This window comes from Chenopodium quinoa, unplaced genomic scaffold, assembly GCF_001683475.1.
Source record: "Chenopodium quinoa cultivar QQ74 unplaced genomic scaffold, ASM168347v1, whole genome shotgun sequence".
Taxonomy (NCBI): domain Eukaryota; kingdom Viridiplantae; phylum Streptophyta; class Magnoliopsida; order Caryophyllales; family Amaranthaceae; genus Chenopodium; species Chenopodium quinoa.
Genome location: NW_018743175.1, coordinates 4,718,138 through 4,744,102, shown reverse-complemented (window position 1 = coordinate 4,744,102; position 25,965 = coordinate 4,718,138). Strand labels below are relative to the sequence as shown.

At 33.8% G+C, this 25,965-nt stretch overlaps 3 protein-coding genes and 1 pseudogene across 3 annotated transcripts; 1 reads left to right on the top strand and 3 right to left on the bottom strand.

The window, feature by feature from the left end:
• Positions 1-470: 470 nt before the first annotated feature.
• Positions 471-2,575, bottom strand: LOC110732242 (expansin-A18-like). The gene is made up of 3 exons (XM_021912157.1): positions 1,972-2,575; positions 1,251-1,566; positions 471-967 (listed from the first exon to the last, which is right to left on the bottom strand). Exons 1-3 carry the CDS (start codon positions 2,474-2,476, stop codon positions 655-657), a joined length of 1,134 nt encoding a protein of 377 aa, XP_021767849.1. The 5' UTR covers positions 2,477-2,575; the 3' UTR covers positions 471-654.
• A 3,283-nt stretch (positions 2,576-5,858) lies between these two features.
• Positions 5,859-8,076, bottom strand: LOC110732241 (expansin-A18-like). Its single transcript, XM_021912156.1, has 3 exons — positions 7,673-8,076; positions 6,935-7,250; positions 5,859-6,391 (listed from the first exon to the last, which is right to left on the bottom strand). Exons 1-3 carry the CDS (start codon positions 7,866-7,868, stop codon positions 6,082-6,084), a joined length of 822 nt encoding a protein of 273 aa, XP_021767848.1. The 5' UTR covers positions 7,869-8,076; the 3' UTR covers positions 5,859-6,081.
• Positions 8,077-9,454: 1,378 nt separating this feature from the next.
• Positions 9,455-11,183, bottom strand: LOC110732650 (expansin-A7-like). Its single transcript, XM_021912615.1, has 3 exons — positions 10,920-11,183; positions 10,106-10,421; positions 9,455-9,980 (listed from the first exon to the last, which is right to left on the bottom strand). Exons 1-3 carry the CDS (start codon positions 11,158-11,160, stop codon positions 9,668-9,670), a joined length of 870 nt encoding a protein of 289 aa, XP_021768307.1. The 5' UTR covers positions 11,161-11,183; the 3' UTR covers positions 9,455-9,667.
• A 2,343-nt stretch (positions 11,184-13,526) lies between these two features.
• LOC110732648 lies at positions 13,527-19,121 on the top strand (annotated as a pseudogene).
• The last annotated feature ends 6,844 nt before the right edge of the window (positions 19,122-25,965 follow it).

Below are 25,965 nucleotides of genomic sequence, written 5' to 3'. Positions count from 1 at the left end.
CATGAATTATTTTCTCTCTTTGGTTGGCCAGTTCTGATTTGAAATGTATAAATTTTTCTAGTATGGTATGAATATTATCTAAGAACGAAGTGGTCTAATCATTATCGAATGAGATCTTGTTTGATTGGTTTCAAGGATGTATTTTTTAAATATCCAATTTTTCGTAATTTTTACAAATGCTCGTACGAAATTAAGGCCGGATACGAAATATATGGCAATAAGCAAACAAATATAAGAAGATATGACCTCGTTTGGTCTTATAGGCATCCAAACTTTGTTGTTTATTACTGACTATCAAGTAAACAATTAAAGGTATTATATCATATTCTGTAACATATTTATGTTCTCTGAGAAAGATAGTTGTTGCTCCATTACACACACACACCGAAGAATTATAGGAACAGATTTGGGTAATATAAGGCAAAATTTGTAGAATATTTGATAAAAAGAATCATGAATAAAGTGTTAATTGTATGAATTCATTAAAAACACGCAAGAACATGATGAATAGCCAGCCTTCTTCAACTACATAGGGAAATTAAAGAATGTGCTACATATGTAAGAAGCAATACACCATTTTTACAACTCCAAACGTGAACAATGGTCGTCTATGACTATCACTCTTATATCATGTAATTTTTAGGGTTAGTGTATTTAGTTTATAAAATTGGTATTGGCTTCGTAAGTTTGCCCTGTAGACCAGTAAGTAGGGCAAACATTATAAGCATAAACAGTTTCTCCGGCTGCATTTTGGAGTTTGAAAGAGAGAGGTTGGCCTCCTAATTTGGAGAATGCTTGGAAAGAAGCTCCCCAATTCCGGCTCATGCTAATCCAATCTGTTAGAGTACCTTTTACCCACATTTCGGATACATCTCCATCTCCTCCCACGTTCAACACAACCACTAGCAACCAATACGGGTTCCCTTGGAATTGAAATCTAATCCCTCCTTGCCTTCCACAAGACACCCTGCGATAATGTCAAACACACGCATTAGTAAAAGATTGATAGAGTATAAAGCATATTCTTAGGCTTTAACTATCAGTTTAAGTTTTTGGTTGAGTTGGTCCATTAACAAAGATCATGTTTTAAATAGACGACAATTACATATCTAAAATTGACATATATACTATATCTATGTGTTTGTTACGTACATTAATGTACAACACAAGTATACATTTAAGTAAGTTAATTAATACAAAAAAGTCCATTAGAGAAGTTTCGTATGTAGAATAGAGGATTGGATACGTACTTTCTATAGTTGACGGGGACAATGCCGGCAGTCCATTCGGCAATCTTCATGAACATGGGCTTAGACAAGTCGAAATGGGAGCGAGGTGGGTTGCACCACCCACCGGCATCGCTGGCCTGGTACCAGTTAGGAGGGCAGAGGTTGGTTGCCGTGATCTTAATGGAAGGTGCGTTGGCGAAGCACCATTTTGACTCGACACATTTGATTTCGTAACAAGCCCCACAAGCTTTCCCATTGTTGAACATCACCGTGCTAAGCGCTGCTGTTTCAAATCCGTACCCGCTATCATGCAAGTTTCCGTATCCACACGCCCCTCCTGTTCATCACCAAATTTAGTTATTTTTTTTATCCTCCAAAAATATACTACTACGTATATGAAGATTGATACGTAATTTATTACAACAATATATTGAGAGATTGTTATATATACCCGGGTGCACGGTACATTCAAGGGTATTATTTGGTCATTTTGATGATTATTGCTCCTTTAATCATCAAATGAGCAAAAATTACCGTTAAGTGTACCATGCACTCAGATGTATATAATTATTTTTACTCAAGTGTTTTGGTCAAGTTTCATACATACATGCCTTGTTGCTATGATCAAATTACAATGACTACAAGTTTTGTATACGTAGTCATTGAAAAATCTTCCTAATAGTTATACAAAGATATAATATGAAAGCATATACTACGTATAATACATCGAAGTAAAACTAACCCATGGTCTCGGAAGCAGTTTCATCCCCATAAAACGTAGCATGGGCTGATTGCCACGTTGACGATGACGAGAAGGAAGTTGATGGCATGACGTCAGAGGTTGAGGGAATATCAGATGTCGAAGGTGTGTCCGTCCACGGTGTGTAGGAGGCTGACGGTGCGTCTGAGGTCCATGGCGTGTAGGAGGTCGATGGAGTGTCGGAGGCCGATGGCATGTCATTAGCCCACGTCGTGTAGGAGGTTGATGGCGTGTCGGAGGTTGACGGCGTGTAGGAGGTCGATGGCGTGTACCATCTATGTTTATTGTGGTCATAGGACCGGCCATGGCGGTCATAGGACCGTCCATAGGATCCATCTACGACGGCTAATCTTGTAGTCATCGTCACTAATACCACCACCACCACCACCATGAGATTGAAGCTTTCAAGATTTACTCTCATCAACTTCTCACGACCCATTTTTTTTTTTGTTTTTGTAAATTGTTTGTTATAAATGTCAAAGTCCATGAACAAACATATATAAGAAGCTCCTAAGCTCCAATTGGTCGACAAGTTTATGCATTCTACGTGAGCTTCACAACTTGGAATAATACTATTTCTTTCATTCGCTAGTCCAGACAAATTTACACGTTGTATCTTAATATTTCATTAGAGGTTATATATATACATGTACTTAAGGTTTAGGAATAATCTAGTATATATATTGACATTAATCTCATTATAACTTATTACATACAACTATATACAAGGCTTTAATAACTTTTTATTAGAAAAGTTCAATGTCTCACATACAACAATTACAACAGTATATGTTTGAGAACACATTTCAGACACTATATTATTAAAAAAGATGCTAAAGATTTTTTATTTAACAATCTACATTATCATCTCAGTTTAAGTTCAAAAAAGTAATTAAAGGAATTTCATCAAATTTTAAAAATCAGTTTTATCAAACAATTGAGGTAATAATCAATCACCTTATTAATTTTAGCTGCTTATTATTTTCAGCTACTACTTTATTAATTCACATTATTCTACTTCAATTTGCTTGATTTGCACCTTTGTTACTTGTTAGAGAATTTCTTTAATGTCAAAGTCGACAAAAAGTAGATATATATAAAATTCGGTAATTATTCAATCCCATTATGAGCCCCCACTAAAGTCTACTTAGGCCATGTTATTTGCAAATTGTAAAAAAAAAATTATTCAAGTTCAATTTGCAAATTGTCAAAAAAAAAAAAAAAAAAAAAAATCAATTTGCAAGTGTAATAAATTCTTAAAAGTTTAAGGGGTCATATAGGTCACTAAACTGGAATGAATTGGTATATAAAATCTCATATTAGGGAGGTATAGACGATTAAAATCCCATACTATATATTTTAAAGTTGTTTAATTTAATTTTGGAATGATTTTTAGATCTATTTATGATGGAATGAAATGTAAATCTTAAATGGTGAAGTGGATATAAGATCCGAGTGGCATGAAGTGGACGGAGTTAGAAACCCGAGGTTTTTTCACTAAAAAGTCTAACCAAATAAGATAAAATGGGTGGAATGGACTCTTGTTCAATTTTAACACATTCTTAATGATGGGTGGAATGGTCCAACCAAACGGGCACTAAAATGTAAATCTTAAAATGTAAATTTTAAATGGGTGGAATGGTCCAACCAAACGGGCACTAAAATTTTCAGTAGGTTCAAATTAACTTATATAAGTGAATAGAACGTAGCCTCTTCTAGGATTTGTACGTATTTTAGCCGATCATAGTTTCAGGTTTGAATGTGCTCCATTAGAGCATTTTCAAGCCACGAGTCACATAGCATTGTGTTCAAAATCAAATTGACATTTTTGGATCAAGTTCAAGTTGAGTACACATTATTATTTGTCATGGATAATGAAATCAGATCAGTAAGTATTACTTCGTATGTGCCTTGCACAATAGCTACTTTTGTGACCAAAATTTAAAATTAGTACCGCAAACGCAGTATTTCGTACATGTGTGTGTAAAAACTAAAAAGAAAGGTTACAAATTTATATGGTATATATGGTACTTCGTATATACTCTACAACCGTCAATCTCATATGATTGAGTTTCTTTCTTTTAATTGCCATATGGTTTACACTACAAGAAAATAGCCTATTTTCGACGGACGGGTTCCGACGGACACGGAATTCCGTTGAAAAAATCGAAAATTCCGACGAATTCAACAGTTCCGTCAGAAATCCGTCACAAATTACCGACAGAATAAACATCCGTCGGAATATATATACATTCCGACTAATTTTTCCGTCGTAAATTATTATTTCCGACGGATTTAAATTCCGTCGGAATCTTATTTAAAACGAAAAAAAAAACTCTTTAAAACCACAAACCCTAATGCAACAGCTCCCAGCCCCCCTTACACTTTCCGCTTCTTTCTTTCTGTTTTTCCCCTTTTTCTTTCTCTCTCCTTATCTCCTTCTCTTTCCCTTCTTCTCTTCCGCATCTTCTCCTTCTCTCCTCTTTCTAACCACCGGAACAATATCAACTACCAACACCGCCTGTTTCTTCTCGCCTCTTCCTTCTCACCTGTACTTTCCCCTCTTTCTCTTCCTCCTATCTCAAACCATGACTAATGACACCGCAACAACAACAATAAGAACCACCAACGTCAACGCCAACACCGACATCAACAACAACCACTAGCGTTAAAAACAACACCAACACCAACACCGCACAACAATGGCGCAACAAAAGCCACCGTCGCAACAACACCACCGTATTGTAGATCTTGTTTTAATTTAGGTTAGATGGTAGATCTAGCTTTTTTTTTTTTCCTTTTAAATTCTAATTTTAGTTAATTATTGATGTCATTGTAATGTTAATGTATAATTTTTGCTAAATAATTGTATATTTATATATTTCTTTAAATTGTTTTGGGTAATTTTCGTTGTTTTTTTATGATAATTTTCGTTTATTTTTGTTTGCTAATTATAGTTGCTAATTTACTTTTTGTTTGGAAAATTTTGTTCTTTTTGGTTAAATTCTGGTGGTAGTGGTTTCGGTTTGGTGTGGGTGGGGGTTTGGTTGGGGTGGTTTCGGCTATGGGTTACGGGTTTTGGTGGTGGATCTGGGTGATGGTGGGGGGTTTTGATAGTGATGGGGTGAATTTAGGCGGCGGTGGTGGGTGAATTGCGGTGTTGGTGGGGTGAATTTTGATGGTGGCTTAGGAGGGGAGGGGGGTACGGTTTAGGGGTGGGGCTGTTTTTTTTATTGACTTTTCCGATGAAAATTCCGTCGGAATTTTCTGACGGAACAGTATTCGTCGGAAATTACCGACGGACTTTTCCGGGCTGGAAATTCTCTTCCAACATCTGAATTCCGTCGGAAAATGTCATTTTTCCTACAAATTCTTTTGCGACAACTGTTTCCGAGGGTGTTTTCAACGGAAAATTTCTGTCGAAAATAGTTTATTTTCTAGTAGTGTTGAGTATTAAATAATAAACTTTATGAGAATTACGAAGTAAGTATTAGTAAGGAGTCTAAGGATAATGAAAATCCTTGATAAGATTGTGTTTAATGTCAAAACTCAAAATACATATGATCACTAACACGCATAAGATGGCTTAGGGGCTGATTATGTGGAAAACCTCTTCAATGTCTAAGTTAACTTGATTGCATAATAGTATTGGTCTTTCTTGGTGGATACTGTGCAAGACCTTGAGATCTCCATTTGGTTAATAACTTAATATATACTTTGTATGAATTATGTAAGACTTTTTATAAGCATTGACTATTGTCTATTGGACATACTTAAGTTGTCATGAGAACTTTGTTAGTCCATTCTCTTTAGGCTGAATGCAAGAGCCTTGCTAACCTTATTCAGTAGTGTTATAACCATGAAAAAAGTGCTAAATGTTTGGATTCATTAAAAACACGCAAGGACATAATGAGTAGCCGACCTTCTTCAATTATATAGAGAAATTAAAGAATGCTACATATGTAACAAGCAATAATAATTAACAATTGCTACAATTCCATAATTGAACAATTCTCTAAGACTACCAGCCGTAAATAATGTGACGGTCCTAAATCATCGATCATTATTTTTCTGGTTAGGTTAGGTAATTAGTTAATAAAAGTTGGTATTGGCTTCGTAAGTTAGCCCAATAGACCAATAAATAGGGCAAACATTATAAGCTATAACAATTTGTCCAGCTGCATTTTGTAGCTTGAAAGAAAGAGATTGGCCTCCTAATTTGGAGAATGCTTGGAATGATGCTCCCCAATTACGGCTCATGAAAACCCAATCAGTTTCAGTACCTTTCACCCACATTTGGGATATATCTCCATCTCCTCCTACGTTCAACACAGACACTAGGAGCCAATATGGATTCCCTTGGAATTGAAATCTAATCCCTCCTGTCCTTGCACATGACACCCTGCATATATATATATATATTACGCCGATTAATTATTAGTAGACCGCATGAATATATATATAATCTCATGTCTTAACTGAAGTACGTAAATACATATATATGTTAATTACACTGACTATTTTAAGTAGACCTCATGAATATAATATATATCTGGATTCAGTCTCATGTCTTAACTGAAGTACATAAGTACATATATATGTTAATTACACTGATTATTATTAGTAGACCTCATGAATATAATATATATTTGGATTTAGTCTCATGTCTTAACTGAAATACGTAAGTACATATATATGATACACTGATTATTATTAGTAGACCTCATGAACATATCTGGAATCAATCTCATGTTTTGGAGTATGTAAGTTTTTTAATATGCAAGCTGACACATTAATTTGTAATTTGTTATATGTAGGGTTGTTCATTGGCCAAAGAATTGAATAATGGTGCAGATTAATTTGAATTGATGTTAGAATTTGTTTCTATATTTTAAAAACTTTTGATGATGATATAATGAAATGGAGGAATTGATCGAGTACATACTTTCTATAGCTGACGGGAATAATGCCAGCAGTCCATTCAGCAATCTTCATGAACATGGGTTTAGACAAGTCAAAATGGGAGAGAGGTGGGTTGCACCACCCGCCGGCATCGTTGGCCTGGTACCAGTTAGGAGGGCAGAGGTTGGTGGCCGTGATCTTAATCGAAGGCGCATCGGTAAAGCACCATTTTGAATTGACACACTTGATTTCATAACACGTACCACAAGCGTTACCATTGTTGAACATCACCGTGCTAAGTGCTGCCGTTTCAAATCCGTAGCCGCTATCATGCAAGTTTCCGTACCCACACGCTCCTCCTGTTTATCACCATATTTTACTCAATTTTATTTTCTCTAAAATATATATATTAATCAAGATTACATATTGCTCTAATACACCAACATATTAGCTCTTGGCCTTTTTATTCATAGAAGCATGTAGGTGAATCCGTGAATAAACAAATATTTTCCCGTTTTATAAAAATTGTAAAATTTGTAAATGTTGCTACTAGCATCTATATCATAAGATTCCCACAAAATATGAGGTGGGGAGCGATACCACTACTTTACTGCCACAACCTCTAACGTGTATGCATGTGTGTATTATGTTTTTGGCAGACATTATAGATAAATCCTCAATGAACTAACATTTAATTGCATTTGTAACACACGTTAGCATTTTAGCTATAAGGAAAATCCATAGCTAATTTAAATTAGTCGAGGAATGAAATAAAACTAACCCATAGTCTCAGAACCACTTTCATCCCCATAAAACGTAGCATGCCCTGATTGCCATGTTTCTGGTGGTGAATAGGAGGTCGACGGCGTGTAGGAGGTCGATGGTGTGTACGCACTGTAACCCGCCATTGTCGATCTCACCGTCATGGTTGCTACCACCACCACCACCACCACCATGAAATTTATCTGACGACCCATTTTTTTTTTTTTTTGTTTTTCTTTTGCTACACTTATACAAATCGTTAGTAATAAATGTCAAACTTCATAAACCTTATATATAGGGAGCTCCTTAACTCTTAATGGTCGACAAGCTTATACATTATACGTGAGCTTCACAACTTGGAATAATACTTTTTTTTTTTGGCTAGTCAAGACAAAATTACACGTGTCTTTATATTTATTAAAAGTAATATACTTATGAAGTCTAAGTCCTCTAAGAAAAATTTTGTATATGACACTATTATTACGTAATTCCTCGTATTAGTACTTAAAAAACGATAAATTTCTTTAATTTAAAATTTGTTAAGACTTAAAACCGTTAAAAATACCATAACAAACTAGCTACTGTATTAAAAACAACTACAATTTTTTTTTTTTTTTTTTGTACATTCTTCTATTTCAAAATATTATATTTAATAACAATGGCAAAGTTGACAAAAGGTTAATGACTTATATAATATAATTTATATAATAGACGCAACTAGATAATTAGTTTAATCCCTTTATGAAATATATATGAATCCCACTAAATTCGATTAACCATTCATATATCAATGCAGTTGAGAAGGTATAATTTAGCCGTCTAAAATGTAGATTTTGTGGAAATTATCAATCAATCGGCCGGCAACAGTCCTATGGATAGCGACCGACCTCAACTCTTTGCGTCGTGCTGGGAGGTCATATATATTAACTGTTTGAAGACGTATACAAATTGCTAATTCAACTACTTATACGAATAAAGTACCAGCACTATGTATAATATAATTAGTGTGTGGATGTATTCATCAGAAAACTTAGTTAGTTAAACACGGAGTAAAAGTCTTAAGAGGTGGTACAATAATGGAATCAAATCCCACCAACATCATGAAATTGATCAAATTAAAGTCTCTCACTCCTTTTACATCAAAATCATACTCGCTCCCTCTGTGTATCAATTTGATTGACACCCATAACTTTAATCATTAATACCTATAATTGTCTATATTAACAAAATCAATAAAAAGATTAAACACATCTTTCATCACTTTTAAGTTAAGAATACTACGAAGTACTAAGTTTTCTCAACCAAAAGCTTAACTTAATTAATGGTTGAAGCCTATGAATATGCTTTATACTCTATATTCTCACGTTCTCTCACATGAAAGCTCGTTGGGCTTGAAATGTAGAGGCTTGGACCTCCTCATACTCAGTGCGAAATAAATTCTACTCTGAAATCAAAGAAGGGTGTGAATGGGATTTGAACCGGTGATTTTTGTGTCAAGTTAGCTCTAATACCATGTTAAATGATCATCTCAAATTAAACTCAGGAATACGAGTAAGTTTTCTACGCTATCAGATACTATTAAATACGAGTTTGGGTCGCCCCGTCACCAAAAAATGGATGTATTTTACAAATCGAAAGAAGTTTCATCCCAAAACCATATGATAATAGGATAAGATTGGAGAACTAATAAACTCCTAACCTTATAATGTATTTAACTCTCTCATATATTATCAATATAGACACTTATACGTGTTGTTTGGAAATACTATAAACTTCAATAGATACGCGTCCTTTACAAGTTCTCAATATCATTTTCATCATGAATATGATTACAAACCCAAAATAGATCCTCCTCCAGTATTGTAACACTTAGCATTACACTTATTAGTTTGATTGCATTTGAAGGAAAGAAAACATGCAACAAATAACAGTATCGTTATATAACTGTTTAGAATTTTAAATAGCTTGGTGACCTCAAATGATCATGTAATAGTCGTTTAATTTTGTTGGTTAATTAATAAAAGTTGATTCTTCCTTCATAAGTTTGGCTTGTAGACCAATAAGATGGGGCCACGTCGTAATCCACAAGAGTATGGCCAGCTCCATTCTTGACCTTGAAAGAGAGAGATTGACCTCCCAACTCTGAAAATACTTGGAAAGAAGCTCCCCAATTCCGAGTCATGCAAATCCATTCAATGCTTTTAGACCCTTTTACCCACATTTTCTCTACATCTCCACTTCCTCCTACGTTCATCACGTACACTAGTAGCCAATATGGGTTCCCTTGGAATTGATACCTAATCCCTCCTTGCCTAATACACGGCACCCTGTAAAAACGAACAATATTAGACTAGTAACGAACATACAGTCTGGATTTGATATCAGGTCTTTCGTACGTGTACAAATTACCTTATTACACGTAGTCAAAACTTTTGACAAAGTTTGTACGTACCTTCTATATTGGACTGGAACAATGCCGGCTGTCCATTCAGCAATCTTCATGAACATGAGCTTAGACAAATCGAAATGGGAGCGAGGTGGGTTGCACCACCCCCCATCATCGGCGGACTGGTACCAGTTTGGAGGGCAGAGGTTGGTGGCCGTAATCTTAATGATAGGTCCATCTTTGTAGCACCACTTTGACTCGACACACTTGATTTCATAACAAGCTCCACAAATTTCTCCATTATTGAACATAACCGAGCTAACTGCCGCTGTTGCTATTCCATATCCGTTGTCATGTAAGTTTCCGTATCCACAAGCCCCTCCTATTTTTAATAATTTAACAATTTAAATCAATTATTCATTTAAGCTAGAAAAATTAAGTAAAAAGATCAATCACTAGCTAGCTATATTTACCTTGAAAAAAAAAGCATCAACTATAGCCGAAGGTTATTTTTGTTGATTGATACGTATGTTATCATCAATGACCTAAAATGTTAATTATGCATACCTCTAACCTAATAACACCTTAGCTTGTTAATATAGTACGGAGTACGTAGTATTTCATTGCCTTTTTCTCGATGGTATTGATCATGACAATTCATTCGTATTACGGAGTACAATAATTTGCTTTTATTTCATATGTGAAATTGCATGTACTAAATATTGACCATATATAACTTCTTCAAGAGCATAAACATGACTCCACTCGATCTGTAAATTAAACAACAATATTATTGAAAAGGTATTTAATCTATTTACTTTAAACTAGCTCAAAGAAATTAACTAGAGTTGTATTATATCAAATAAGAAGCAAAGCTAACCCATTGTCTCAGAGACAGATTCATCCCCATAAAATGTAGCATGAGCGTAAATCCAATCCGTCGATGGCTTGTATACTGGTGCACCCGGCGGTGCACTAGGCGGTGCATTGTAGTCATTGTATCCGTAGTAGCCATCCACAATCATTGAACTCATCACGATTGTCGTCGTTAAAACCACCACCAAAAGACAATTGAAACTTCCAAGGTTTGCTGATGATCTCATAATCATTTCACGTCCCATTTTCTCTCTAAATGTCTTCCTTGTTCTCGATCTCTCTCGTAGTGGTAATACTAACGCAAGTTATTAATTAGACATTTTAAATTATATGAACACAATTATATAATTAAGGATCTCCTTAGCTAGCTCTAACTAGTCAGCGATATTAGATTACATTATACGTGGGCTTCACTACTAACTGTAATCTAAAATTATTATATTGTTTAGCATCTCTATATCAACTATCCAAATTCAACTAATTAAACTTAATTAAAAAGTAGTTGACATCATCTCGTCATTATAAGTTGCTTTAGTCGTGTAGGTAAGTAGGTTATAACTGTTTGAATTGACGGATTCAAAACTTGTTCGAAAGTAAATCTAGGCTTGAATAATAAAAAGTCAAAAGTGAGGTTTCTTATAAAAACCAATTAACAACAGAAACCATACATTAAATTTTATGTGTGCTAAATTTGGCTATATCAATTATTTTAATATAAATGAACTATTGTTGTAAATTGAAGAGAACGGAGCCTAGAGGGATCAGGGCAGGGGTGGTTGTTTAGAGTGGTGGAGGATTAATTTTTTTAGTACAACTAACGGAAACAAGACATGTTACATTATTAGCCAATCAAGACAGTTTTTTGAGAAAAAATCCATAAAGTTGTTAGTTATTGAGTAGAATCAATAGGACCCCATAGAGCATACACGGATACACTTTCACGTGAGAGGAGCATAAAAAATCGTGCTTTTCGCAATATATAAGTGTGCCAAAATAATTTTCTGGTGCGCCAAAATCATTTTTGCATATTGTAGGCGTCGTTCAAAGCGCGCCTACGTTAAGCATGTTGTGAATATGTTTGACACTCATAGGAAGTGGGAATTGACATACGATCAAGGACACGATTAGGGACAAGAAAAGTAGGGAGCCGCCAACAAGTTTTTAAGGAACTTGTAAACCGTTCACGGATCATTTAAGGCAACCACGATTAAGGGACAACGAAAGGCAACAACGATTGAACCGTGAAGGTTACACACCATTCATAATCCATGAGAATACTAACTCCATATGGTTCAGAACCACGAAAGGAGGATCGGAGATGATGGTACAAAGTGAATCATGGAGTCACATTCACCCGTATTAGACCCTACTCGATTCTTTTTGTGAAATGTGATTCCTACGATCTCAAAGGCATGCAAACAAAGATTCAATTTGCTCCAAACTAATATTAAGCTAAATTGGTTTAATGTTAATGCAACATATAATTCTATAATATTGTGATCACTTCAATTAACAACAAGATTAAAAATGAACCTAAACCGGTCGTCAAATTATCTCATTAGGCGTGATATTTACTTACATATTCCCTTTAAACATGCAATACGGTGATCAATAAATATAATAGAATAAACATCAATATTGGAAGCAATTTAACAATAATAACGTTAGTCAAATCAAAGCATAATAATAAGCCTAATCATGATATTAGCAACAAGAATAATAAAAAGAGTAATTAAGTGAATTAACTACTCATGTTCCGTGTTTCTTTAAATTGCTACATTATGAATAAACTGTTAGTAACTTCAACAAATAATAAATCGAATTGAAATTAAATTAAATGAAAAGTAGAGTTGATTTGGTCCAAACCCTCAGTTAATTCTACCTTTCACACCTTGGTTTAATTAGTATAGAATTTTGGGTCAAGTATGGACTCCTTGTAGTGCTTAGGGGAAGTATTATGAGAGAATAGGGTGGCCAGTGTTTAGGCGAAAGAGAGAAGAGAATAATTGTTGGTGTAGGGAGAAAGAGAATGATTTTTGATGCCTAAAAACTGAGGAAATCAAGTTCGTATTTATGGAGGAAATGAATAGGTTGAAGCACAAAACCCTATAAATGAAAAGGCGTCGCAGAGAAACCTTAGAAAAATGCCGCGTCACGGCATGTGTGCAGCGACACGGCGCGGAATACCGTGACGCGGTGTGTCTGCCGTGGCACGGTGCACATGTTTTCCTTAAAACAGTCCAGATTCATTTATGCCTTAGCTTAATAATTAAGTACGTGATATATTATGTGCCGTTTCAGCTATTCCGGATTATTTCAGGCTTAGGGTTTTTATTATTTATTAATCGAGCTTAATTAATAAATAACACGAAATGAATTAAAAGGGTTTGGGCTAGGATATGAGTTAGACTGAGTTTGAATAAATAGTTTGACTGATTTGTTGAATATGTTTGACTGAACATGGATTTTAAGTACTCTCGATATTAAATACTTAATCCGACCAATAATTGCGGTAAAAAGTTGTTTATCATCGTATTTGATTTTGGGGAGACATTTTTAGGTGTCAGCACGTAGCATAGTTGTGTACTAGTGTAAGTTAGCAGTAGTAAAATCTGCAGCATTTGTTGAATGTTTTCCCTTTTAACACCACTCAGACCAACCAAGATTCTCCAATTAATGGATTCACCTTCATCATCATCATCATCCTCTGATTCACCATCACCATCACCATCATCATCATCATCAACATCAACATCAACATCAACACCATCATCTGAATCACCATTAACATCATCATCATCATCAACACCATCATCTGAATCACAATCAACATCATCAAATGAATCGAGAGCGAAGGAATCAAATGATATGGTACTACTACGGTGTTCATTAACCTTAGGGTTTATGCTCATCTGCATAATTTCTCTCTCCTATACTTTCGGCTTCTTCGCTTTACTCTTCTCCAATTTCTCAATTCCTCCTCCTATTTCTGTTCCTTCTCAATGCAAAATCGTTTCCACCAGTAAGTTCAAACTTTCCCCCCTCTTCTTTTTTCTCTAATTTTGGTCTTTCATGATGTTTGTTTCTGTGATTTTAGCTTGAATTTGTGTATGAATTTGTGCAATTCTTAATTTCTGTGATATAGGTTAAGTTAGGTTAGTGTATATCTTTGGATTGCTAGTGATTTGCTGAAATCTGAAGTTTCAGTGATTTTAGCTTGAATTAGTATGTTAATTATGTGTATAATTAATCCTCATGTTTGAAATTTCCGTAATATAGATGTATACTACTAGTTAGAATTTGGATTGATGGTGAAATTGCTGAATTTAGGCTTGACTATGTTTTTTGAAATTATGAGTTGCTGGATTCTAGTTGTTGTGGTGTTTCGAATTGGCAGGATTTTTTCGATTGTGGTGGTGTTGGTGTTTATTGGAAGTTAAGGCCATATTCTATTCACATTGTAATGGAGTTTCAGGCTTAAATAAGTGGACAGAGTTCATTTCAGGGCCGATAAGTTCGGATAAGATATATACGAGTAAATAAGTTAATTATTGGACAAGTTTGTTCGTAAAAAGTCCAATTTAGGTGAACTGGCTGAAGGTCGAAATTCAGGGCTAACTAGTCAATATAAGCTCAAGAGTTTTCTGTTTAAAAAAAATCTAATTTGAGTAAATTTTGCATTACTGAAAATCTGAAGATTATGTGTGTGAAATTAAAGGTTGATGAGGTGGAATCGGGATCATACTGGATTTTTCTCTCTGTGATTGTTCCTTGTTGGTTGTTGTATGATGATCTGTTAGAGGGTGAGTTGGGATTCGGGGGTGTTTACATGCTTAAATATTGGCAAATAACTCACATCCATTGCTACTGTGGAGTATTGCGTTGCTTGGTCTGGTGCCATCCTGGTTGTAGTGTGTGCTTTACACCTGCCAAGAATTTGGAATGTAATTGATAATTGTCTTGAGGTTTCTCTCATAATAATTGATTAGCTATTGTAAAATTTTATACTTAATAGTACAGTCAGTCTAGTTTGAACTTATGTCGTACCAGTAGTAAGAGTAACTTTTATGCTTGATATGAACTGTAAGTATTATGAAGTGCATTGCTTTTTAGAGAGAAAGAGAGAGATATCAAAGCTCAAAGTGCATTGCTAATTGGCCATTCTACAGCAGGTCGATAAACCTCTTTAGCAAATCTTCAGGGCTGCTCAAGGGAACCCATCTTTCATAATATTTATGCTTTGAGAAAATAAAGTGAAATGGAACTAGGAGTAAACTAGTAACATTAGAGATGGGGGAAACAGAATGTGTTAGCGGAAATGTTGTGTCTGAGCTGTACAGCTGTTAACTATGTTTATAAAATCTCTGGAAAGTGAAATGCTTTGTTAAGACATGTGGTTGAGGTAATAAATTTAAATAAATAAATCTGATGTACTATGTGTTTGCATTTATCTTTGAATGTGTGAGCAGGTTGATGTGTTAAATTATTTTTGCAGGTGTTGACTTGAGATCATCAAAAAATATGTGAACTTGGGCTACTAAATTATAAGGCCAAGCGAGTTTTTTACCCATCTGAAAGAAGAAAATTTCGTTGCCGTTATGATTACTACTGGGCTTCTATTTTTAAGGTCTGTAATCACTCTGTACTTGTTACTTTCTGAAACATTTCGCAATTTGTGGTGAATTTAGGGCTCTTGTTCTTGATTGTGGTTCATAATTCATATATTCTTCATTAACCTTCTGTGTCCTTAACATTATTCAAATCATTGTTCTGTTATTCATCAGTGACTTCTCAAACAAAATAAATTGAGATGGTCTCGTAACTTGTTAGCTATATTTCTTGGATTTTTCACCTGCCTTGTGTCCTTGCCTTAACCATGTTAAATGGAGTACCAGTCTGACAGTCTTTGCGAGTCCAATGAATATAGCTCTTTTGTGTATGAGTCGGTTCTTGCATTCTAACAAAGTTCTTACTACTGTGTGGACATGACCTTTGACGAGTAATTTGAGGCATTCAGACGATATCCCACGTTGACTTTAAAATCACTGCTTGCTTGGTTTTTGCAGCAGTTCCAGAGTTGACTCTTCAAGTTTTGGAATGAATCTTTAACCAACTGCTTGCTTGCCTTTTCCTCTAATTTCTAAGGTGAATCTCCATAAATTATTAAATTGGTACTTTTGCCAATCTGCTCTGTGCTTATGCTAGTGTGCTGTGTGAGCTTTGACATCTAGGTCCTATGATGACTACTGGTAGATCATCATTTACGTTTACATCTCTAAATGATCGGGGGAAGCACTATCTTCTGTGGCTGTCACACCATTGCTGATTAGCTTGTGAAGTGTGAGACCACCTTTATGTTGCTTCCTGGAGTGTTCTGTATGAGTAGATTGCATTTGTATCTGTCTATAGATTTTCTGCATGTAATTTCTTTTCCAACCACTCAGATTCCAGGGAAAGAGGAAGATAAAAATAGTATTTAGATATAAAATAAGGACCTTTCTGTTTTATGCTCTCCTATTTTCTGCCTTTTCTGGGAATGAGAAAAGGCCATATATATTCATTGGGGTTGAGAAAAAAGAGAATAAAGAAAAGGTTTATGCAATAGCAATATAACGGTGACAATATGAGATGCAACTATACTGAGGAAGGAAATTTTGATTATCAAAGTCCAATTGTACTTGAAAGGTGTATGATTAGTAGCAATGCTGCATTAATCATAGTTGCTTGGAATAGAAAAGATAATTGCATAGGGATCTCTTGCAGATTAATAATTATCACTAGAACTTATATGGACTTCTAGTCGGTGCTGTGGGTTGAAAACTTGAAATGTTAAATGTTGGCTGTTTGAGTATCAGAGTTCTTGTGCAGGAATAGAGACTAGAGTTATCATAGAATTGTTGATGAATATGATGATTATACTAAGTACTTACTTCTAAATGCTGATGCTTTATTGTCTTTAGCTGTGTGATGTCACCTTATTTTACCCCTGGAAAATGGCGGAGAATTGAAGTAGTATAGTAAGTAAATTTGCTGATACTACATGGCTAACTCATTTGGTGGAACTTACTTGTAGATGATCTTCTGACAATCATTTAACTGTAAGAACAGCTACAACGTTTAGAGCTTGAGATAGTGGGAAAGTTATAGTATACTTCACTTTAATCGTTTAACTGATTAGTTGTGTTTCACCAATTCAGTTATTTGTGCTTCTCTATCAATAATCCCGCTTCATTATAATAGGTGGAATACAAAGACCAGTTCTCAGGTCAGACATTACTTGGTCTGGCAGAAGCTCCGCAGGAAGCTCTTCCTAGTGATTGTCGGCCTAATTTTTCTACTGCTTGGCTGACTAAGCATATGCTGAAGGTAATTGCTATTGGTCTCTGGTTCAGCTGTCTTTGATAGGCCTATATGAGAGTTGGTTCTCTCCTATAATATATCTACCTACATAATTCAAGTTTAGATTAACCTTTTCTAATAGAGCAATGGCCCTTTTTGTTATGTAGATTAAAAATGTAGGAAACGACTTGATATTTATTAGCAAATGATCATCTAGATGAAAGGGACTAAGGAGAAATTTAGCATTATTTTCACATATTATGAAGATGAAAAGGTGTCATGATTCAAAAAAATCTGAGCACTTCTTTATTACTACATTTGGAAAAATGGCCTCAACTTTGAAGACTGGACTGTTGGAGTCCTAAAGTGGAAGGTTCCTGGATGGACTCCTTGGTTATTTGCAAGAATTTCATGTTCTGATTGCTTTTTTTTTTTTTTTTTTTTTTTGGAGAAATGATTGCTTATCACTTCGGATATGTAAATGAGTAGCAAGACAAAGAGTGCGCATTGAAAAACAGTGGAATAAAAATGTGAAGCAGATGAACTTGCTTCGATATATGGTCTGAAGCAATTTTAGATATAGACTCATTTGAGGTTATATGGATGCTTATGCCAGTTCCTAACTTCCTATAGACCTAAAGGCCAAATGTTTTACATTAGGCTGACTGGTACCGGAAACAATAACTATCCATATTGCACATTGATTTGTAATAAATTTCTATTCTCATGTGGTGGATTAGGTGAATGAAACCTACGACTGCTGGTATACCTCTGGCCGATCAAAATTTGAGATATTTCAAGACAGTCACTTTGGTTGCCAAGCAAAGGATCCATCTTTGTTTGAGATGACGAGAAGATACTCCATACTGTGAGTATATTCCTTGAGATTCTAAATTTAAACTTCAATTTCTTTTAGTTTCATCTTTACTACTCTCAGTATAAAAATGATTCTGCTGTCCTATGAATTACACCGGTAAATTGTTGGTTGACTATAGTTGATTTTGGACGTGACACTCCTATGTCGTGAACGTATGATCTACCTTTAAATTCATATGGTTTCTCAACAAACCACTGACAAGAACGTCACATGATTTTTTTTGTGACTTATTTTCAGTCTTGAACTTGTTTTCATTATGGATACTGATACATCTTCTACGTTTCTTGTCACCACAGGTTCACAAAGATGATGCTGTCCTGGTTATCTGGTCAACTAAAAACTAAGCTTATGAGATGGGGAGTGATACTAGGTGTCACTAGTGGTTTTTTCAGCGCCATGATCTCCTTTGCCTTGTTTACTCTCTGTAGTAGATTGTTATGTTTGATTCCTAGAGCTGCAGTAGCAATGGTAACCTCACTGATACATCGGGTGATTTTTTCTCGGATATTTTTCCTTGTGGCATACTTTTCGATTGTCAGCTGGTTAGCAATTCAGTATGGTAAAAGGCTTGGTCTCCCTGAACTCTTTATAGACTACTAACATTCAACAGCGCATATTTAAAGTGCTGGATTCCCTGCGGAAGCTCAGTCCAGCAATTTGGCACTTCAAGACAGACTTATAGATCGAAAATTGCCTTTCTGGAATTTTCACATTATTGCATGATCATGAACAAGTGCATCGCGCAAGACAATGTCAATGTACTCTGTATATTTTTAGCGTAATACAAGTATTAATCAAGCCACCTGATCTTGTACCGAGTCACTCGTATTTCATGCACAAAGCAAGAGTACAGTAAAACTTGCTTTGGTGTGGCTTTCTGTAACACATGTACTAAATCTAGATATCCTTATTATTAGGGTCTTTATTATGATCTGTATAAGTAACTTTTGGAAATTGCATATCATTTTATACCCGAAAAGTTTTTTTTTATTTTTTTATTTATTTATTTATTTATTTTTAAAAAAATAAATAAATTTGGTACTCCGTGTTATAGTACTACTACGTACTGAGAACCTTTTATTCGATTAAAGATTCAGGGTTATGTGTTGTTATCAATTGCTGGGTTATGAGTTTATGGCTTGTGTTGCTATCGATTGCTGGGTTATGAGTTTATGACTTGTGTTGTTAATCTTGTTATCAATTGCAGTGTTGCATGGTTTAATTATATGGCATATAAGGGGTTTAATGAAATTAAAAATATTTTTTTTTTTTTTTTAACTAATCAAATGGTAATTTTATGAACCAACGACAAAACGAAAAGAAAAAAAAAAAGTGAACAAACCTTTAAAGAAAAAGAAAAAAAAAAAAGCTGTAACCCTACTAAAGTAATACATCTCTGTCTTTGTTTAGTACAAAGGAACTTGAACCTCACGTAATCTAAAAAACCTATTATCTAGAGAATTAATTAGTTTTAACGAATACAAAGAACATCTAGGAACGTCACATGAAGATTATCATTTATATTAGGCAAATTATTCATCGGTTTTGGGTTGCACCTGGCTTCACGTCCGAATTGGTCATCGTCCTGTGGATTTGTTGTTGTTCTAATGGTTGTAGTGGTGGTGGAACAATTTGTTGTTGTTCGAATGGTTGCGGTGGAGGTGGTGAATATCGAAAAGTTAATCTTTTTGTCCTCTTTGAAGGACCCGCTTCGTCGTCTTGTTTAGTATGGGCGGAGGAGGAGGCAACATTGATGGAGTCGCGATAATTGGGAAAGGAGCTAAGTGGTTGGTATTTTCTCATACCCATGCAACTTTCACAATCTTTTTCCTTTCTTTCTAATTTTTCATAATCTTTTTCAGCAACCAAAGCTAACAAATCCAATGGACTTAAATTATTCTCCACTTTGCTTATTTCTCTAAATTCTTCTTTGGTTAAGAACTCATCATTATTATTCTCCATTGTCTGAGTTTGAATTTGCAAAAAAGAATTTTTTTTGTTAACGAAATTGTAAGAAAGAAAGTAAATAAAGGTGAAAGTGAATGGCTATATATATGGTTTATTTATAGGAGTTTGATTATTATTTGCATGTTAGTTAAAGAATAATTTCATACATCAAAGGTATTAGGAATTTTATTAGATTTTTTTAAAATATCTTTTTCCACCACTGTGAAAAAGATAAAATAGTAATCATATTTCTAAATCTAAATTTTAAAATAAAATAAAATTTGAAAAAAAAAAAAAAAAAACTGTGGTTGTTATTGGAGCATCTTTTATCATCAAAACAACTTTAAAGACAAAGTAATTTTATATGTAGCTGAAAAATTTATGGAGATGATTGTAGAGGAGAGGAACATTTTTAATGCTAAAAAATTAATAAAGTTTGTATCGTAGTATTAAAAGTGGACTATTATTGTTATAGTAACAATAGTTAGGAATATATATATTTTAGTCATGTCAAATATTTGACTACTTTATTGTAAAGCCGGGAATTCCTAATCCGATACCACAACTTACCTAACACGAATCCCACCCGAAATTATTAAGAGAAATTCAAACCCAACATCTAATGGTTCGAACTCAACCCAAACATATAAATTGGTTATATTACAATAAATATCGCTTGTAAAATATTCTATAATTTTTAAATTGTGAACAATAACCCTAAATTATAGGAAATTTGCTTGATATCGATTGTTACATTTTCAATTTGAGTTAAAAGAATATAAAGTGTAGCCATTAACCCTTGCCGGTAAATATAATAGGTGGTTTGAAAAAAAAATATATAAAAAAAAAAGTGCATTTTAAAATATTGGTGTATATCTCTATTAAAATAAATAAATAAATAAAAAATTCCTTAAAAAAAAGAATTGTGTATATCTTCTGTTAGTCGGATTATAAAGAGTCAAAGGAATAAGTTTTATTAGAAGCTGATCGACAAGCAACAATAACCAAAACCCTAAAAAAAAAAAAATTCCTGTGATTCAACATGTCTCCAAATAACACTAACAAGCCTCTAATTCCTCCAGGTAATAATTCATTCATTTTGCTCAACTATTTTTACTTATGATTAATTAGGTTAATTATTGTGAATTTCTGATGAATTTAATAAAATTTAAACCCAAATTGGTTTTGGTGGATTTTTTCAATGGGTTTATACTTGTTAGTTGTGTATACATTATGCACTTGATGATTGATGTGTTCATATGAATATGGTTTTCATGAAAAATGTTACTCCGTAGTACTTTGTAACTGTCTTCCATTGGTAATGGTGCTTGAATATTTGAAAATCAATTGTATTTAATTCGTAAGAAAAGAACACTTAAATACTAATTAAGATAGCGAACATAGATGGTAAAAATTAAACTTGAGTGTACGATATATAAGAAGAGCGAATATTGGTTAATTATATTGCAAGTACAATGCATATCATATTTACGGGTGTACTACATAAAAATTGGAACAAAATGACTTTCCGTCATTGAATAAACTGTACTTCATTATTGTTGCGTATAAGGTTTCAATAGCTGTGCATATGAAATTCATCATATATATGTTTGTTGATTTACTTGTAAATGGTAATTGGTTGCCCCCTCTATTCTTAAGGATATAAACGAGACCTCTTTGATTTAAGTTAGTTTGATACAAATTGTAGCTAATTTGTTAACTCAGTCTATCAATTAGTTAGATACTGATCAGTCAAAGCTCTATTTTTTATTTTATATTTTTAACAAAGTCAAAGCTCTATTTTTTTTTTTTTTAAAAAACAAAGTCAAAGCTCTATCTTTTTTTTTCTTTTTGAATTATGTTATTTATTTTATGATGATTTACTTCTTTTTATTTTTATAATTTTGTAGGCATAATACAAAAGAGATTTGAGCAATTCTTTTAAAATGTTAGGCTTTGACCATGATTTTAAAATTATGACTTAATTTTTAGAAATAAATAAATTAAACTTACAGCTTTAATATATATATGTAAATATACTTCGTGTTGACATACAAATTAAAAGTATGAGTACATTTTAACACTTATTTTCAAGTTCTTTTCTCCATTTTTGATTGTTAGGTTTTCACATCAATTTCATTGTCGTTTTTTTATCCTAAATTTTATTTTTGTTTTAAAGTGCCAAACCATCCATTCCAAGTAGTGACCGATGATTCACCTAAAGGCGCCTTTGAGGAGAAACAAATCGTTACAGATTATCATGTTCGAATTGATATGTCCGGTGTTTCGAAAAATGGGTTAACAATAACACAAGATTTCGAGAAAAATCAAATTCGATTTTGTGGTAAAGTTCCATCAATTAAAGAGTTTCCTGAACGTGTAAGAGCATATGCAAGTGTTATAAATCTTAATACAAATTTGGGTGATATTGAAATGAAGCATTCTCTTGTTAATGGCTCTTTGAGGTTTGTCTTTCATAAGACACAAGGGAGTCTTCAAATCCTCAAATATAGAGGTATTATTATGCTTTATTTCAATCTATTTACCACATATATAAACTCTAAATTTTAAAATTTAGAAATTCAATTCACTGATTTTTTTTAATTTATTTTTTATTTTTTAGGTGGGAAAGCTGTCGATCAATCTGATGATCATCTAATTTTTGGTAAGAAAATAGAATATATATAAATTTTCTTCAAATTAGAGTAATTATTTAAAAATAACTGTTTGTTAATCCATATTTTCCTTTAAGGTAATTTGGATTCCACAAGTCTTGATGAAAGTAAGTAAAATTGGCTTGATTTTATAATTTGATATATTTATACATTATGTTTCTAATATAATATCTCTGTTTCTTTCAGCCCCTTTGACTCCATCAAATTGTGACATTAATCCGCTAATGATTGGTTCGACAAGATCTTGTATTATTAAGAAATTTGTGAATACTGACGGTGGTTCGATCAATGTTTTACATATTCTCGTAGACACTCCGGGAATGGAGGATTTTATGTTTGACATAAACCATAAAGCTTGCATCATACGTGGGACAGAAGAGGAAGAGGAAAAGAAGAGTAATTTTTTGAAGAGTGAAAGAAACTACTTCATTTCTATGATATTTGATTGTTCTTGTTGTACATTTGATGCAAAAGGGACTAAAAGGAGACACCAAATTCTTAAAGATGGATTGCTCCATCTTCAATTAAGGGTTTTAAGTTCGAGTAAGCTCATAACTGTCAGCTGAAATACAAATTACTCCGTAGATGCTAATTTTAATGGTTAATTTATTATGTATTATGATATTTTTTTTTAGTTTTTTTACAGTCTATGATTGTTATTTCAATTTAGAAACAAGTTTAATTTATGATTTTCCAAATCAAATGTCTTATATTCTATATATAATTACATTGAGATACTCTGTCTTAATATCAAGATAATTTTAGATATTGAGACATCACTTAAATAAATCACACCTTTTATTAATCAATCATTATTGTGATAATCAAATTTTTTTTTATCATCATATGACAGTTTCATAACTAAGGCCTTGTTTAGAGTGATTTCCCAAAATAATGTAATAACACAAACTAATTCCTTATATACATTGGTTTAAAAACTATTTCCCACGATACCTTCCATGCAGGATCGGTTCAGTATTTGCAAGTATAAAACCGCTAACATTGTTGGCGGTTTTTAACTAATATAGAACCTCTATTGGTATTAGAGGTTCTATGCATAGAACCTCTAATGGTATTAACGGTTTTATATATGAAACTGCTAACATTATTAGCGGTTTTATACTGCAAAATTCCAAACCCAAGAACCAATCCTACGTGGACGGTATTGTGGGAAATAGTTTTTAAAACGACTTATATAAGGAATTAATTTGTATTTTAGCATTATTCAGGGAAATCACTCCCTTGTTTAGTTCAACTAATTTTTACTTATTTCTGAAAAAATAAGTTCAGATCAGATCAAATCAAAAAAAATAAGTTCAGATCAGATCATCATTTTATGTGCAATTTTTTACTGTTAAATATCTTTAATTTCGTAATGAAAAAAATTATGAAAATTACATATTAATAAAATAAACATTATTACGTATCTAACAGCAAGAACCCACTTGATATATTTTTTCTTTACAAATTATCGTACACTTATGGTCAAATCACTACTAGAAAATAGGCCATTTCCGACGGAAAAATTTCGTCGGAAACACCTTGCACCCTGTTTTCCGTCGAAAAATCCTGTTCCAATGAAATTTTCTTCGGAACCGGTTGTCGGAAAAGCTTTTGTAGGAAAAACGACCTTTTCAACGGAAATTCCGTCGGAAACACTATTTTGACAGAGGAAGAGGTTTTACGGCACCGGAAAAGTCCGTAGGAAACTGATTTACTGAAATTAAAAAAAAAAAAAAAACACACCACACCACCACCGGCACGGCGTATTACCACCTCAGAACACCACCAGCCCTTAACTAACCCTAAGCCCATAGCACCATCAGACCGTCACTCCCCAAACTAACCCAATTCCACCCACCACCGAACCCTAACCCACCCGAATCAGCCACCACCACCGAACCCTAACCCAGGTTCACCAACAACCACCATCGAACCCTAACCGAAAATTAAACCAAATCCACCAACCACCACCACCGACACCACCCACACCACCACACCAAAAATTAACCCCAAAAAAACATAAATTAGGCCAAAAGTATGAAAATTAACACAACAAAATCGAAAAATACCACACAAAAAAATCAAAACCAGTAGATCTACATATTTAATCAAAATTTCATAAAAAAATAAAAAAAAACGATAATTAAACAACAAAAATTAAAGGAAAAACAATTATCTAATCAAATTTATAATTAACATTACAATTACATAAAAAATTAACTAGATCTATAATCTAACCTAAATTAAAACTAGATCTACAAAACAAAAACCTTGAGAGTGGGTGACTCGCAACGGTGGTTGTCGGCGCTGTTGTTGTTGGTGTTGATGTTGGTTGACGGTGGTTGTGGTTGTTGTTGACGGTGGTTGTGGTTGTTGTTGTCAACGGTGGGTGTGGTTGTTGTTGACAGTTGAAGGTAGCCGTTATTGTTGACGGAGAGAGAAAAGCAGGACGGAGAGACAGAAGAGGAGGACGGAGAAAGAGAAGAGAAAGAAGAAAACGGAAGAGGAGAAGGGAAAAAAGATAGAAGAAAACAGAAGAAGGAAGAGGAAAGAGGAGAGGAGAGAGAAAGAGAAGAGAAAGAGAAGAGAGAAAGAGAAGAAGAGAGGACAGAGAAATAGAAGAGAGGCAGAGAGAGAGAAAAGGAGAGAAATGAGAAATGAAAGGGGGAAGGGGTAGTTCCTTTTTTATTAGGGTTTGGGTTTTTTTATCTATTTTTTTTTTAAAAAAAACCCATAATTCCGTCGGAAATTTCCTACAGATTTGAAATTCGTCGGAAATTAATTAATTTTCAACGGAAAATCCGTCGGAAACTAAATATTTTCCGATGGATTTAAATTTCGTCGAAAATTTCGTTTTTTTCCGACGGATTTTCGTGTCCGTCGAAACACATCCGTCGGAAATTGACCTTTTTCTAGTAGTAAAGTTTGGTCAAATCAGACAATAAGATCAGATACACCAGATCAGATAAGTTCAGATAAGCAAAACTAAGGTGAACTAAATAGGGCCTAAATCAATAACTTTTTCACAATAGTTATTATGTGCACCATGGTGCACCTAGAAATAGGTGCACCACAACTATAATATGAACATTTAGTAAAAAAATCTGAATACTTTACAAAAAATGAACATTTTGTATAAAAATATGAACACGCCACAAAAAATGAACATGAACATCCAATTTTATATGTTCATATTTTATAACGTAATG